At 36.6% G+C, this 16103-nt stretch overlaps 1 protein-coding gene across 2 annotated transcripts in view; it reads right to left on the minus strand.

Annotated features, from left to right (window-relative positions):
• The window catches only part of LOC107728624 (ataxin-7-like), a 33959-nt gene that overhangs the window by 5184 nt on the left and 12672 nt on the right, over window positions 1–16103 (minus strand). For both annotated transcript variants that reach the window (XM_016538876.1, XM_016538877.1), the window contains 4 exons: window positions 7655–7759; window positions 1073–1313; window positions 611–885; window positions 413–495 (listed from right to left, as the gene is read on the minus strand). In XM_016538876.1, coding sequence (XP_016394362.1) covers window positions 413–495; window positions 611–885; window positions 1073–1313; window positions 7655–7759 — 704 coding nt within the window. The remainder of the gene's footprint in view (window positions 1–412; window positions 496–610; window positions 886–1072; window positions 1314–7654; window positions 7760–16103) is intronic.

Below are 16103 nucleotides of genomic sequence, written 5' to 3' on the forward strand. Positions count from 1 at the left end.
ACACACACACACACATATATATATATATATATATATATATATAAAAACTTGTATTAATGCTATATTGGTATATTATTTTCTATAATGTGTTCAAAAATAAATTAAAACATCTGAGCTTACTATTTTTGTTATATTATTGACACTATATTGCTATACTATTAGGGGAATACTCAAAAAATAAAATAAATTACAGTATAACATCTAGGCTTGTTTTGCCAGGTTTTAAGTTGGATTTAAAAAGTCTGACTGAAAGTCTGACACTTGAAGCTTTAGTGTGAAAGATTTTTTTTATACTGATTATTGGCAATAACAAAAACAATAACTGGCTATTTGTATGGGCCAAATTAAAATGTCCAAAGTGCAGTCCTAATTCCAACTCAAAATATATTTCAAAGTGTAGAAGGTGGCATACCTTGCATGTTAAGGATCTTGTGCATGGCTTACGTGCTGTCATATCCATAACCCCACAATGGACATCTGGATTAAACTCTCGCTCTGATTTAAGGAAAAAAACATAACAGAACACACAAGTTAAAAAAAATATTTTTTTTCCCCTCAGAATTTTCTGTGACATAAATATACAATAGCAGCAGAGAGTATAAACATTCACCTTTTCTCTTGTACAAGGGTCTTCTGCTACTGGCACTGCTGCTGTCCTGTTTCTTGTCTTGGGACGAGAGGTGGCCCTTTCCATTGGGGATCTGACCAGGGGCCAGCTGTGGAGCCTTTGGTATGGAGGGGAAGTTAAGGCCTGACTTCAAGGGAGAGGTGCTCACAGTATTGAAGGAAGAAGAGGTGGGCACGTGGGGGAGTTTGGGTGAAGAATCCACCTTCAAATGGACCTTCTCTAGACCTTTCTCTGGACCTTTGACTACAGGGATTGGGCTGCGAGGCAGAGAAATAAATAGTCTTATATTGTACCAAAGGTGGGTGTGCTTCAGATTACATCTTTTGTGTTATGCAAGAATGGGCTGCTTATCATAACGAATTTACACATTAAAGGGGTCATATGATGTTGCTAAAAAGAACATTATTTTATGTATTTACACTCCATCAAAACACACATACACACCTCTCTTCTTGCGGCACCCTATAGGGGAAGTGAGGCTTCCGGTGAGGCAGCTTCTCTTTGGTTGATTTGAAGATTTTAGTGGGGGCGCTGCTGTTTGCACTGGCTGGGCGTGCAAGTGTACTACCACTAACAGTCCCGACCCCGACTCCACCCCCAAGGCTGCCCTTATTTCGAGAGTTTGCAAACGCAGCAGAGACGGCATAGCTGGATGGGGGCTTGCTGCTGGAGCCGTGTCTTCTCTCTGAGGGTTAAGAAATGTACAAGATTTTACTCTTTGAATGCACAACATGTTGACCGCAAAAGCCAATAAACGTACAATAATTTTTACATTTTTATTCACTGGTAGTGTTTTTTTTTTGTCTTTTTTTAAGTTTAGTTTAATATTTTAAGGCCGATAGTTGATATCTGTTACCATTTAAAGAAAAAAAAAACGTTATAATTTCTTAAGTCAAGCATTATTACCATCTAATAGCATTTTCATTCTTTAATGCAGGTGGGTTGTAATGGTTTCATGATAACTAAAAATGTTATTTTAAAGTTATTTGCGTTTTTACATTTTAGTTAGTTCTGGAGTGTTAAAGATTTAAATTTAGTTGCAGTTTTTCCCCAGTTAACAAATAACAACTCTGATATCTACAGAGTGTAATGTAAAAATGAAAAACATTTTTTGAGTTTCAAAAAATAAATAAATAAAAGCAAAGGACAAACAAATGCTTAACTTCTGAGTTTTGACAGAATTTTGGACTAAAGAAGTCTTCATCTGGCTTTGCACTTTGTCCAAGACATCTATTTTAATAGGTAGCTGACCTAACCTGCAGTTAAGCTAAGTAGATTAATACTTAGACACACATAGAGACACTCTCCTCTTCTAAATACACACATTTGCTTTCTCTCTGTCATAATTACAAGACACAAATGTGCATGAGCATTTTTAGTCAAAAGAGTGAACCGCTGTGCTGCACTAACAAACGCTCTGGTCTCTCTATACTTGCCTGTCAACAACACACACACACACAGTTCTGTTGCTCCAGCCCAGCGTTTGTCACTAAGCCCTCCAGCAAACCGGGGGCAAACACAAGCGCACACACACAAACAGTCTAGTCTTATGTCTGGCCTGTCTTTATCTGTGCTGATAAAACTACAGCAAAAACACCAAAAAAAAAAAAATAATAAAAGAAGGACTAGGGCTGGGTTTTGACACAAATTTCACGATTCGATTCAATTCTCATTCACAAGCTTGCGATTCAATTCGATTACCAATTCGATTCGATTCGATTCAATATCGATTCATTATTTTGGATAAATATCAGGTACAGTACATGCCAAATTTTCAAGGGAAAAAAATCTCTCAACTAAAGCTGTAAAATATAGCTACATGAGAGTCAGTTGGTACTACATTACTATAATATTGAAGGTTAAAATTGACTGATTTGTAGGCTAATATACAACTGCTAAAATTACACTTAATGAAGTTTTTAAAATAATAAAGTTACAATTACATAATAATAATTCTACTTTAATTCGTTTTTTTTTTTTATATAAACATTTAAATGGTGGCTGTCATAAAAACTTGATGGATTTATTCAAACATAAATTAAACATTGAAGAACAGGAAAAATTATAATGAATATGTTATATGGTGCATATATTTAGCAAAATGCCCCTCTCTATAGTTTATTTTTCTAGCTTACTAATGAATTTATGGTCACAGAATATGTCTTTTCTGAGGTAAATGTGACGTTACGTTTACAAGCAGTACCGTTTCTTTCGGACACGTCTGATTTGAGAACCGATGAGCTGATTCTCGTTCTCGAGTCAAGAACCGGTTGCATCGGTTTTCGGGTTCACCAGTACACTGAACCGAGAACCGTTTCTTTCGGACACATCTGATTTGAGAACCGATGAGCTGATGATACTGCCCATGCATGTAATTTTTCAAGAGGACGAAAAGCATGTTATCCAAGTATTTTGTTAAACATCAGAAAGTGTGATAATATAAATATATTTTATTTTACTTTTTTTAAAAAGATGAATGTATCTAATCTGTGTACATTGTTCAGTTGAAGATTCTGTTAGGTTATAGGCCAAAGGGGGTTGTCAGGGAAGTTGGACCATAATTAAGACTCTATGTTTAATAGGAATAAGGGATGATTTATGAAATACCTGTACTATAATTATAGTTAACGATGACACATTCACAAATTGAGTTTGTAGTAAATAGAACATGAACACGAGTAGAGCAGCTGATACTGAGTGCGTGCAGCGTGCCGGTTAGAACGGTTCTCGTTCTCGAGTCAAGAATCGGTTGCATCGGTTTTCGGATCACCAGTACACTGAACCGAGAACCGTTTCTTTCGGACACGTCCGATTTGAGAACCGATGAGCTGATGATACTGCGCATGCGTGATTCAGCGACAGCGTGTGTGATCTGAACTACCGAACCGAACAGTAATGACTGTCACAGCACAGCAGCACCGCCCGCCACAGGTGTCTGAACTCTGAACCGGACAACTGATGCCATCGTGAGCGCGGGTGAAACGAGGATAATGGGCCAATCCGGCGAAACGTAAATTTACTTAATTACAAATAAACCGTAATGGATTATACATAGTAAGTGGAGCATAGTTTCTGCGCTGATGAAGACTAATTTATTGACGTCATAACTGTAAAACATCCTAGTTTGCAGATCACTGCCTGTATATGTGTTGATGCTTTAGATACAAAAATCCAAATTGTAAGAAACGTATCAGATTATAATGATGTTTTAATTGACTGATGTTATGATTACTGACTTTATATTTGAATGTGTTAAGCCCGCGATAGACTTGACGCCATTACGTCATCGCCAATGACGTCATTACGTCGAGCGTAAAAGAACCGGTGAACCGGTTTTTTCAACCGGTTTATTGAATCGAACTGTCCGAAAGAACCGGTTCGCAGAAAAGAACCGAACTTCCCATCACTAATAGGGATAGGAATTCCGTAGAGCGGGTGACGCGTCATACGCCACACTGCAGAGAAATACAGCGACCTCTAGGATGGTTGCGCAAGATGGCGGCCGGCGAGGAAGCACGCCAAAATGGCATTTATTATTTAAATACTGCAATACAATGGACAAAATTTTTAATCTGAGACTTTGTTTCATATTGAAAGTACCAAAGCACAATGCTTATTGCGATTTATTGGATGGGAAGTGCCCTTCAATGTTCCATCCATTAACTGAAAACAGGCTAGACTAATCGATTCTTGGGATTTATGAATCGATATCGTTCCGTAAAAATGAGAATCGATTAAAATCGAGATATCATATTTTTTACCCAGCCCTAAGAAGGACACCATGAAGAAATCCTTGACTTATTTATGTCTCACAGATGCTTGTGGCTATTTGCTGGGATGTTGTCACTGCTCTGAGAAAGTGAGCCAGCAGCAATTTGAGTAACCAAAGGCCCAATCGACAAAGCCCCAATTACACCACAACAATCCGCAGTATCATTCTGGCCCCATGTTGAAAAAGCAATCTGGGATTGTTGTAAGGAAACTGTACACCAAATACCGCAACCTGACAAATGACCACAGGGAACTACCGACATAAAAACAAGAGCCTCGCGCAAAAGAAGGACGATAAGTGTGGACACGGGCACAGTGTAGTAATATACAATTTTGCACTTTTTTCAAAAATGGAGAACAAATCAAGAAGCCGGCAGTCCTTCAAAACTTCCTGTATTTCTAAAACAGTCAACAAAAATTCATTATCGATTTGTCAAGATCTTTTGTCGATGTAATTTTGCAGTAGTAAAATATATTTTTGATTTATATTTCTAAGACGCAAGGACAGAAGCAGCCGGATTAATTCTGAAGTGTATAGGGATATACTGTCTGCCCAGATTCAGTCAAATGCAGCAAAGTTGATTGGACGGCGATTACAAGTGATTAAAATTGGATGATGACCCAAAACATACAGCAAAAGCAACCCAGGAGTTTTTGAAGGTAAAAAAGTGGAATATTTGTTAATGGCCAAGTCAATCTCCTGATCTCAACCCGATTGAGCATGCATTTCAAAACTAAAGGCAGAAAGACCCACAAACAAACAACAACTGAAGTAAGCTGAAGTAAAGGCCTGGCAAAGCATCACAAAGGAGGAAACCCAGTCTCTGGTGATGTCCATGAGTTCTAGACTTAAGGCAGTCATTGCCTCCAAAGGATTCTCAACAAAATATTAAAAACGAACATGTTATTTATGATTATTTGTATTTGTCCAATTACATATAAGCCCCTGAAAATGGGGGGGGGGGTTGTAATTCCTAAGCAAAGCATTTTATGTTATATTTTTGTTCAACCCGTTGAATTAAAGCTTAAAGTCTGCACTTCAATTTCATCTTGATTGTTTTATTTTTCATTCTGTTTTAGTGGCATATAGAGCCGAAATTATGAAAATTGTGTCAGTGTCCAAATATATGGACCTAACTGTATATGCACACCGGTCTAATCAACTGAGGTGCAGTGTGACTGCAGAATCCCACAATATCCACAAATGCATAATGTAGTTATAGTACAGTTAAAGTGATAATATACAGTCAGCTGGTCAATTTCAATCAAAGGGAACGTTTTGAGCCCATTTTAAACTGAAGTGGATACAAATTCATTTCTTATTTAAGAAGGGAATAAAATAATCAACCCTCTACGGACACCTTGGCAATTGAATCGCCATTGGCTACAGTGTTCATAAAAAAACTTTCACCACTAGAGTGAGTGATTGTGTGATGATCTCTTTAAACACACACACACACACACACACACACACACACACACACTAGAACTGGCTCAGTCTGAGTGCAATAAACAGATCATACTGTGGAATATTTAAACATCAATGCCGTCCTGAAAAACTGATCTTCTGGAAGCTGAACAGAGCATCAAGTGCACTGATGTCGACATGTTTTGGCTCTCTCAAGAGTGCTGCAACTTTCACAATCTGCACAAATACTCAGTCCTGTGACATGTTTTTGGATTCAGTTATGGCCACGGGAAATCTTCCAATCAAATAAGTCTAATTTTGGGTTCTGATAGCCCATGAACAGCTGCACTTTGAGTTTTACAGTGAGTTTTACAACACTTGTAGCTTTGAGAGTAACTAAAATATCCACATATTAGGAAGATGTCAAATGACAAAAAAAAACAAAAAAACATTATTCTATGTATGCTAGTACACAATTTTAACAAAGAAATTAAACAACTTTTTTCAAAACAATGATTACATTTTTAACTATTCTGACAAATGTTGCAATTGCAATTATGTTTTGCACTGTGACTGTCATTAAAAAAATGACTATCCCTAATTACATATTGCTACAAATGTGATATTAAGCCTAAAGATCTAAAGACCATAAAATCACACCGAAACGGCAGAGAAAATGGAGTTAAAAAAAACAAACAAGCCAGCATATAACTTAAACCAGAGGCGTTTTGCATTTCATTGGATGTGACTCGGCAGACTCAAAGCAAACCAGCCCAGATGCATGTTAAGAGTATGACAGAATAAAATGTGGCTCCTTCACTTTGAAACACACAGCATATGCAGACATGTTGAGTAAATTAAAACACAGCCATTTGCAATTAACATCAGAAAGTGTTTTGATTATTTTTTTTCTGCCCTACTTTATTGCATGCTAAAAAGCACCAAAGTAATTTGCCACTGGGATTTAAAGACATTTTGGCTCCCTCTTGTGGCAAATGCTGAAATAATGAGTCCAGCTATTATTACTTCAGAATCTTAAACAACAATATTGACTCAGCATCTGGAAACAGAGACTTTCGTTCAAGATTAATTATGGTGAAATTAAAGAAAAAGCTGGGACAAAGCAAGACCTTGACTGGGCCAAACATTTTTAAAATCAAAGAAAGAATGAAACCACTTTTAACAGAGATTTCAATAAAGAAAAACACTCCAGCTCCATTAGGAGTTATCTCTCTCTCTCTCTCTCTCTCTCTCTCTCTCTCTCTCTCAAAAAACAAACAAACAAACGTTTGATTGAGAGCACTTTCTTGAAATTTGTAAAAATGCTCAAAGCATTTTGGCAGATGAATTTGTAATGTTCATGTGCTAAAATAAACGCTACAGTGTTAAACCACTGCTGACACGTTTTAAACGGCTCAAAAATAAATAAATAAAATCCTCAAGTAAGTAATTTTCCTTAAAACACAGATCAGAGGTGTGCTGAAATGGGAGCGATTTTATTTGTATTTCTATTCTGAAATTTTCTGACGCCTTGTGGGAGGTTTTAAATGTGCTAGATTGGATAAAACAGCACAGACGTGCTGACTAAAAAGAGCACATCAAATATTAACTTGGGGACAGTAAACAGAACTCTGGCGGTGGGTATCAAAGGCTTGTGTTCTTCTCTCTTCATGTTATGATAGTTGAGGCAGAGCAGTGGTGGGGGCGGGAAGGATTTCTGTCTTAATTCCCTTGAGTGAGATAAGATTTTTCTAAAACACCTCCATTGAAGACGGCAGGGAGAGCAAAGTGAGAGAAACGCAGAGAACGAGTCAGCTGTGGATGTGGACAGCAGAAGGTGTTCTTACCGTAGTGTGCTTGGAAGGCCTGGGGTTTGACTACCTGACTGCAGTGGCTGCACATGACCAGGTAGAAGTCATCCTGGGCAGGACATTGGCCAAAGATGGGCATGTCTGCAAAAACACACACAAAACACTCATTAGCAGGTCACAATGTTTTGTGTTCTTCTGACACAGCATGATGAGACAATTATAACAATGCAGCTACTATTATTAGCAGCCAATATTATTAATTAGCTCATTAGAAAACTTTACGATGCAATGCAATGCAAAACGAATGATTCTCTTTCAAAACTATCACTCTGAAATGCTGATAAAGTCTTTAAAAAAATCTATTATTTGAAGAAATCAAATATAAATTTAATAATTCAAAAATAAACTTGTAAATAAAACAAATAAACAGATAAATCATTTTTCAATTCGAAAAAACAGACATATCTACAACTGTTCATTTATACATTTATTCATTCAAACATAAAAATGTAAATAAATAACTTCTGAACCCTACAAATAAGTAAACAAATAAGTTAATGAGTTAATGAGCTTAAATGTTTAAAAGCAAATGGACAAAGAAAAGCAATTTGCATATGCTACATGAAAATTACTGCAATGAAATGTAATGACATTTAAATACATTATTACATTATATACATTAATGCATTCAAAAGTTTGGGATCCTTTAGTTGTAGTTTTTTTTTTTGAAAGAGAAATTAATACTATTATTCAGCTAAGATGCATTAAATTGATCAAAAGTGACATTAAAGACATTTACACTGTTAGAAAAGATTTTCATTTCAAATAAATGCTGTTCCTTTTAACTTTCTATTAAAGACTCCTGGAAAAAAAAAAGAAAAAGTTTCACGGTTTCAACATGAATATTAGTTAGCACAAATAGATAAGAAATATTTCTTGAGCATCAAATCAGCATACTAGAATGATTTCTGAAAGATCATGTGACACTGAAGACCGGAGTAAAATTCTGCTTTGTCATTACATGAATAATTCACATTTTAAAATATATTAAAGGGGTCATATGATGCTGCTAAAAAGAACATTACCGGTATTTTGTGTATTTGGTGTAATGAAATGTGTTTATGCGGTTTAAAGTTAAAAAAACACATTATTTTCCACATACTGTACATTATTGTTTCTCCTCTATGCCCCGCCTTTTTGAAACGCTTCGATTTTTACAAAGCTCATCGGTCTGAAAAGCGAGGTGTGCTGTGATTGGCCAGCTATCCAATGCGTTGTGATTGGCCGAATACCTCAAGCGCGTGACTTGTAACTAAATCTTAACCAATGATTCCTAATTGCATCTACTTCCGGAAGGCCAAATAAAGTGCTTTTGCTTTCGCACTGAAACACAGCGTCTCCCTGACATGCTGCATCAACACTACCGCTGTTCCTGAAACCACGCTTCTTTCTTTGCGTGCACATTTGGGCGGTGTTATGCAAATCTTCCCACATAGTGAGGTAGGTATGTGGGGGCGTGTTAGAACGAGCCGTTTTAGGTAGGCGTGGTTAACTCTTAACTTTTATAAAGAATATCTCTTTGGATTTGAGATTTTAGTCTTTGCAACTTTACAGATCTTCTTTATACACCAAGAGCTTGTAACACTCCAAAGAGAAAGGAAAAATTGAAATCGCATCATATGACCCCTTTAAAATAGAAGAGAGTTATTTTGAATTGTATTTTGAATTACAATATTTCACAATGTTATTGTTTTTACTGTATTTTGACCAAATAAATGCAGACTTGGTGAGCGTACAATCGTAAACTTGAATGGTAGTGTACATTAAAACTAAATTTTTAAATAAATGAAATCAAAATCATGCTGCACAAAACTATACTGTATATTACAGAGAAAATGTTTTCAGGTTGCATGTTCTTGTTCATTGTGAACAGACAAATTACTTCTTGCTAATTAATTCATGTTACTCCTGATTAGAACACACAGCGTAATCGAGTGTAAATTGCACGTAAAATTTGACCTAACCAGTGAATTGCGCCTTAAAGGTGCACTAAGCAATTTTTAAAAACCGCTTTTGACCGCAGCGTCAGACTGAGTCCCAAAACACACTTGTAGCCAGCCAATCAGCAGTAAGGGGCATGTCTTGTAATGATAAAGAGAAGAGAGCGCTCAATTTGATTGCACAGACGGATATTAGCAGATCGACTATAGATAGAGAGAATTGGAAGATAAAAAAAAAAAAAAAGAGGGAAAAATACAAATATTCAAGCAATAATAAAAAATGTAAATGGATATTAGCAGATCGACTATAGATAGAGAGAATTGGAAGATAAAAAAAAAAAAAAAGAGGGAAATATCGAAGGAACAAAACATTAAAAAGAAGGGTTACGATCAGGCAAGAGGTAGGACCCGCGTAAATATCGGAGCAGCTTTCCAGCGGTGGAGAGAACTCAAGGAGTGGGTTGCATTGCTTCTTTTTGATATTTGAGTAACGTTGATTTTGCATTGTTTCACACAACTTATCTGTGTTGGCTTTTGTTTGAATATGCTTGTGTGTCATCTTTGCTTGTTTCCGCAATCGTCGTTGTGCCAGGGTTGTGTACGTACGTGTGGGGCGGAGATATCAAAATAGGGGCGAGGTCCTGTTGGGGGTATGGGCGTGTTTGTTTTGCTGCTTTCAAATATAAACATTGTTTGGCAAAAATGGCTTAGTGCACCTTTAATTAAATCTTCCTCATCTGCCATCAGATCATACACACACAAAATGCCTAAGCACACTTGTTTCCACAGCGCACACCAGTGTCTGTCCACTATTCTGTCTGTTCAGGTAATCAATAGCCCGGTTCAGGTGAGGCCACCCAGGCCATTCCGGGGATGTTCTGGGAAAAGCGTCCGGGCGAGTTCATGCGGTGCAGAAGGGTCACACGAAGCAGCGCTACTCTGTTTTCATAAAAAAGGAAACAAATAAGTGATAAGGGATAGCCAGCCACCGCACCAGCATTTCAAAGGTTGCCTGGGGAGGGGGTCCTCCACCAAGCGAGGCGTGTGGGAGAGCCAGTGAGAAAAAGAGTAATTGAGTGGGAGAACGAGGAGAAGAAAGAAAGTGAGATTGCAGATTAAGAGTGGCAGTTGTAAAGTTGTGAAATTTCTGCAAAGCCGAAAGATTATAAACAAGTGAGCTGAGGAGAGCCGTATAGTAAGGTGGCATTTGGCTTTCAAGATTCATACTTTTAGAAAGTGCCCTGAATTGACAGCAGTTTGTGGAAAGCAGTCTACCCAAACCACACAAATAACTGCACTGAAAATAGATGAAAGCAGTGGAAAAAATATCTGCACATTAAAAAAGAAAGAAAGAAATCACTCTTAGTCTCTGCTATTTAGTGAGGCGTAATGTGGACCTTGCTACAAATGCAAACTACCTGTTCCGGACACTTTAAGAAAACATCTAAAATACTTGACCTGACTTGAAGCTGGCAACACGCAAATGACCATTCTCTAAAAAACAAGAATATATGCTGAACTGGGAAAAACAACATTATTTGTTTAAAGGGATAGTTCACCCAAAAATGACAATTCTGCATGTAAAAGAATAAATTGCTGAATGTCGTTATTTCTGTTTTCTTTGTGCACAAAAAGTATTCGCGTAGCTTCATAAAATTGAGGTTGAACCACTGATGTCACATGGACCATGTTAACAATGTCCTTGCTCAAATAATGCAATTTCATTATTTTATTTTTTTCAAAACTTGACTCTTATTTTTTATTTTAATGTTTGTATCCCCCAGGATACGTCGCCACTTTAGGGGTATAAAATCACTGAAAACAGAACACTTGATTATCAATGCTTGTTACAACATGGTTAATTCCTGAACGCTTTGGTATACAGACCTAATGTTGGCCTCTTTTTAAAGAAGATACATAGCAGATTATTGCTAAAGTGAAAGCATTAAAAAAAAAAAAGAATAAAAAAGTTATACAAGTTTTAGTTTACAGTAAAGATAATGTAGTATACTAATTTTTTTATTTTATATAAAATAAATATTTTATAAAATATGTTGCACTTTGTTATGTTCCAAATTTGAAGTTGATATCACAAAAATTGTGGCTCCTGTGAGATTTTGTTTGGCCACTATACCAAAAATAACCACTGGGTTACACCCAAACTCTATAAAATTTTATTGATGCAGTTTTCTGTCACAATATCACTTCTATTACAAAACAGTTACCAAATATGGAACATTCGACTGAGACCTTTCCAACGATATGTTTTGTCAAGATTACAAAAAGATTTGATTTTCAAAATCACAGTCTATATATGTTTTTATATATCTTGATTTATACTAGGGATACACCGAATGTTCGGCAAACGAAATTATAACACAATGAAAAATGAACAAGAAAAGCAATGTGTAAATGCAGTTTAAATGTTTTATCAACATTGTTTTTTTACATTTAACAACATTTTAATCCATTTTATACATACACATTTATGTATTTTATAGATCAAATCTTTTATTCACAATAAAACTTTTTTCGATCCTGGCTGATGTTACAAGATTAGTAATTTGCCATGCAGGAGATCTGGTGGATTAAATTCTAGTGCATGTCCATCTTTTTGAACTATTCATTGAGAAAAATGCTATAAAATCAGTTATTTATCATTGCACTGAAAGCGAGTTTTGATCTGAATCATGACCTAGCAGTTGACATGTTGAGCCTGTGCAGGAGATGCAGGTGTCTTCTTTTCTGAAATATTAATTAAGAAAAATCCTTCAAGATCAGATTTTCACCATGGTGTTGAGAATGTGTTTCTGTGAACCGTGGCCTAGCAGCTGACACATGGAGCCTTGATGCTCAAGCAGCAAATGTGGGTTTGATTCTAGCATGTGTCCTTTTAAACTAAATGCTATGAGATCATTTATTTATCATGACACTGAAAATGGGCTTCAGTCTGAACCATGACCTAGCAGTTTGCATGCTGAGTTGTGGTGCTCACGCAAGAGATGCAGATTCGATTCTGGCTTGTGTCCTTTTTCAAACTAATCATTAAAAAAACACTAGAAGATCTGTTATTCACCATGGTGCTGAGAACGTGTTTGGGATGGAACTGTGGCCTTGCAGCCTTGATGCACATGCAGGAAACGTGTTTTTGATTCTGGCTTGCATCATAATCCCCTTTTCTCCATCTCTCTCCTCAAGTAACCTCTCTCCTACCTACTTTCACTGGGTTAGATACTGAAAGCAGATGCACTGACAATACACCTTCCCATTAAAAAATTTGAAACACCAGTTATAATCACTTCATAAAAAACAAACTGAAGGCATAAATGAGCTGCAAGCGTTATATTCAGAAGTCTTTTGTCGGCTGATGTGGAGCTCAGAGAGGCACTAACTGTCCATTAGTCTGAGAGCCAGGAGGTTAATTAGTGTGAGTGATTAAGTGAGGGGACAGGAGCAGGGCTATGGCCGCTGTTCCACTGCAGCTCCTTCACGCAGAGACACAAGGACACTCCAAAAAACATCACCGCCTGAAAAGATGCCATCGAATCGTCAGCGTCACCTGGGTGTATCTGTGCTCTTCTCACGGTAATCACCGCCAATCAGGACAAATAGCCTCCTTAGGAATTCACAAAAGATAACCATCAAGAAGTAGATAGCCAAGGCTTCGGTCTTTTGATCCACAGCTGTCCTGATGCAAAGTGAGCTGTTTGCAAACCTAAATCTAGTCATTTTATCAATTATAGATATACCAGTATATGGCAGACTGATATTTAGCAGTTTCATTGAACATAAAAAGGACTGAATGATTCAACATTAATTAAAAACAGCTTTTTAATCTCTAAAACAGCACCTTTTGTGTAATTCCAGCTGATCTGTGTTAATTTTCAAACAAAACAATTCAAAAGCATTAGTGTCATCTGAAAAGGTCAAATAGGCTACATGATTATCACTTTATCAAATATCAGTCTCTGGTGTTAGGTGCATGTAAAACGATTTATAAAAATGTCTGCGGATGAAATATTAAATTATTAGCATGTCATAGGTGAACTTTTGAAAGTTTGTGGTCTGAAAGATTTTTATTTTTTTTTATAAAGGACTTTTATGCTCACCAAGGCTGCATATACTACAAAATCAGCAATAAGCCGTAATATTACAATTTAAAACAACTGTTTTCTATTTAATATATTTTAAAATGTGATTTATTCATGTGATGGCAAAGTTGAATTTCTCGTAGGCACAACAGCAGTTATTACCACAGTCTTAAGTGTCACATGATCCTTCAGAAATCATTCTAATATGCTGATTTGCTGCTCAAGAAACCTTTCTTATGATCAGTGTTAAAACAATTGTGCTGTTTAATATTTTAATAGAAATAAATAATCAATAATTGTTTTCAGGATTCTTTGATCCATAGAAAGTTGAAAAGAATATAATTTATTTGAAATATTGTTTTTTGTAACAATGTAAAAGTCTACTCACTTTTAATTAATTTAATGCATTCTTGCTGAAGCATTAATTTCTTTAAAAATAAATAAAAGTATTTAGTATTTCATTATACATATATACACTCCATATTATTAGAACTAGGTCTGTAAGTTAGTTTAACTAATTTTGTACAACTGATTATATTAAATATACTCAAATTAATTTGATATAGCATCTTACAACTGATTCTTAAAATTAAAAGTAAAACACGACGCAACAACCAAACAAAGATGTCCATCTGTTGCATGCATACATAGACTTGACTATTTTCGTATGATTTACTAAAAAGCGTCTTATATTTTATATATATTTTGGGGATTTTTCCTCGGGAAATGTTCACAACAATGCAGATGTTGATGCACAGTCAAGTCATCTCAGTTGGCAAGGTGTATTTAAATCGGAAGTCACTACTACACAAGGCAGCACAACCACCTAAACAAGAAAATGCAGATATATTTCACACACATTCAAACTATACAAATGCAAACGGGTAGTAGGGCCTAAGGACCTATTTTCAGGAGTAGCATTAAAGGTTACATGCTATATTTTTAACTATAGCTTTGAGGGATTCCTACAGAGAGAAACATCCATTTTAAAGAACATGAGGAGGATGGTGTCCTTTAAAATTTTCAAATGAGCTTTCTGGCTTAACAACGAAATAAAATCTGAGCCTTAGCTCTCCTCCGGATATCAATCTCAACATTAGACAACAACATGCTTATGACAGCATATCAGAGAAGCAGGCAGGATACGCTCACTCCATCAGAGCTGGGTTGAATTGACATGAAAACCACAGATATTCTAGTGTCTCCTAATCATGCATCTCAGGTCTGAGAGGAAGTGGAGGACAGACAGAATGTGCTGAAAGAGAGAGAATGGAGATGCAGATGGAAGCTATGGATACGAAAATGAAAGAGGGAGAAAAGAGGGAGAGAAAAAGAGATTGTGACAAAGCGAGAGAGACACAGAGACGGCGATAAGGTGAGAGGGAGAGACAGGAAGAGAGAGAGACTGTGAGCGAATAATTTGACCATCCCTTTCATTGTCATTGATAAACGATCTAGGTAGAGAAGCTCTTAGAAGCCCAGTGCACGAACACACTCGCAGGTTTAACTCCATGCCTGGTGTGTCTGCGTGTCCTCCCCGCTCGCTTTTCCCCGCCTGATGAAGAGCTGCATGATCCTCACCACACATCTCTCCATTGAGGCACCTTTCACTGATTAACATACAGCAATCGTGCAAGTGCAAAATAGAGTGTTCCACTGTTTATATGTGTATGTTTGTGGGAACACCAGCTTCTGGGGGTACAATATCTCAGATCCTGCTGGTTCAGGAGGTTTTTGGTTTGTAACTCCCCAGTCACTGACGAAAATGAGGACTGGTAATCTGTTAATGTTATACATCCTTTTCCAAAACTGGCTCCCCATTAAACCAAAACTAAACTTTTTCTGTCCTTCTGAAATCCAACAATATTTAAAGTGCCTCTATTATGCCATTTCCGATATTGCCTTTCATGCAGTGTGTAATGTAGCTGTATGTTAATGTAAACGATCTGCAACGTTGTAAAGCTGAAAGTGCACGATAAATAAAGTTACTGTCTCCCAAATTAAACAATCTACTCTGAACAGCTGAAACGAGTCGTTAGTAATTCGAATCCCACTTCCGTGACGGCTACACGTCACGGGGTAACACATTTGCATAATGCGTGCCTATGTTCTACGTTGGCTGGCCGCGAACAACTTGACCCCGCCCACAAATACGTCATTCTACTGACGACTGCTTCTCTAATCTCGTCGAGTTGAACGCGGGATTAGGGCTGGGCAATATAGCTAAAAAATATATCAACGACATATACGTTTCATATCGTTCGGTATCGATAATTATTGACATTTTTTATAACCTTTTTTAAAACAGAGTCTAATTTATAATTTTATTTAAAATGTAACCACTGTATTTTTAATTTGCCAACTTTATTAAGACAAACAACAAATATATATAGG

The sequence above is a fragment of the Sinocyclocheilus rhinocerous genome, unplaced genomic scaffold (assembly GCF_001515625.1).
Source record: "Sinocyclocheilus rhinocerous isolate Xijiao unplaced genomic scaffold, SAMN03320098_v1.1 scaffold757, whole genome shotgun sequence".
In the NCBI taxonomy this organism is placed as follows: domain Eukaryota; kingdom Metazoa; phylum Chordata; class Actinopteri; order Cypriniformes; family Cyprinidae; genus Sinocyclocheilus; species Sinocyclocheilus rhinocerous.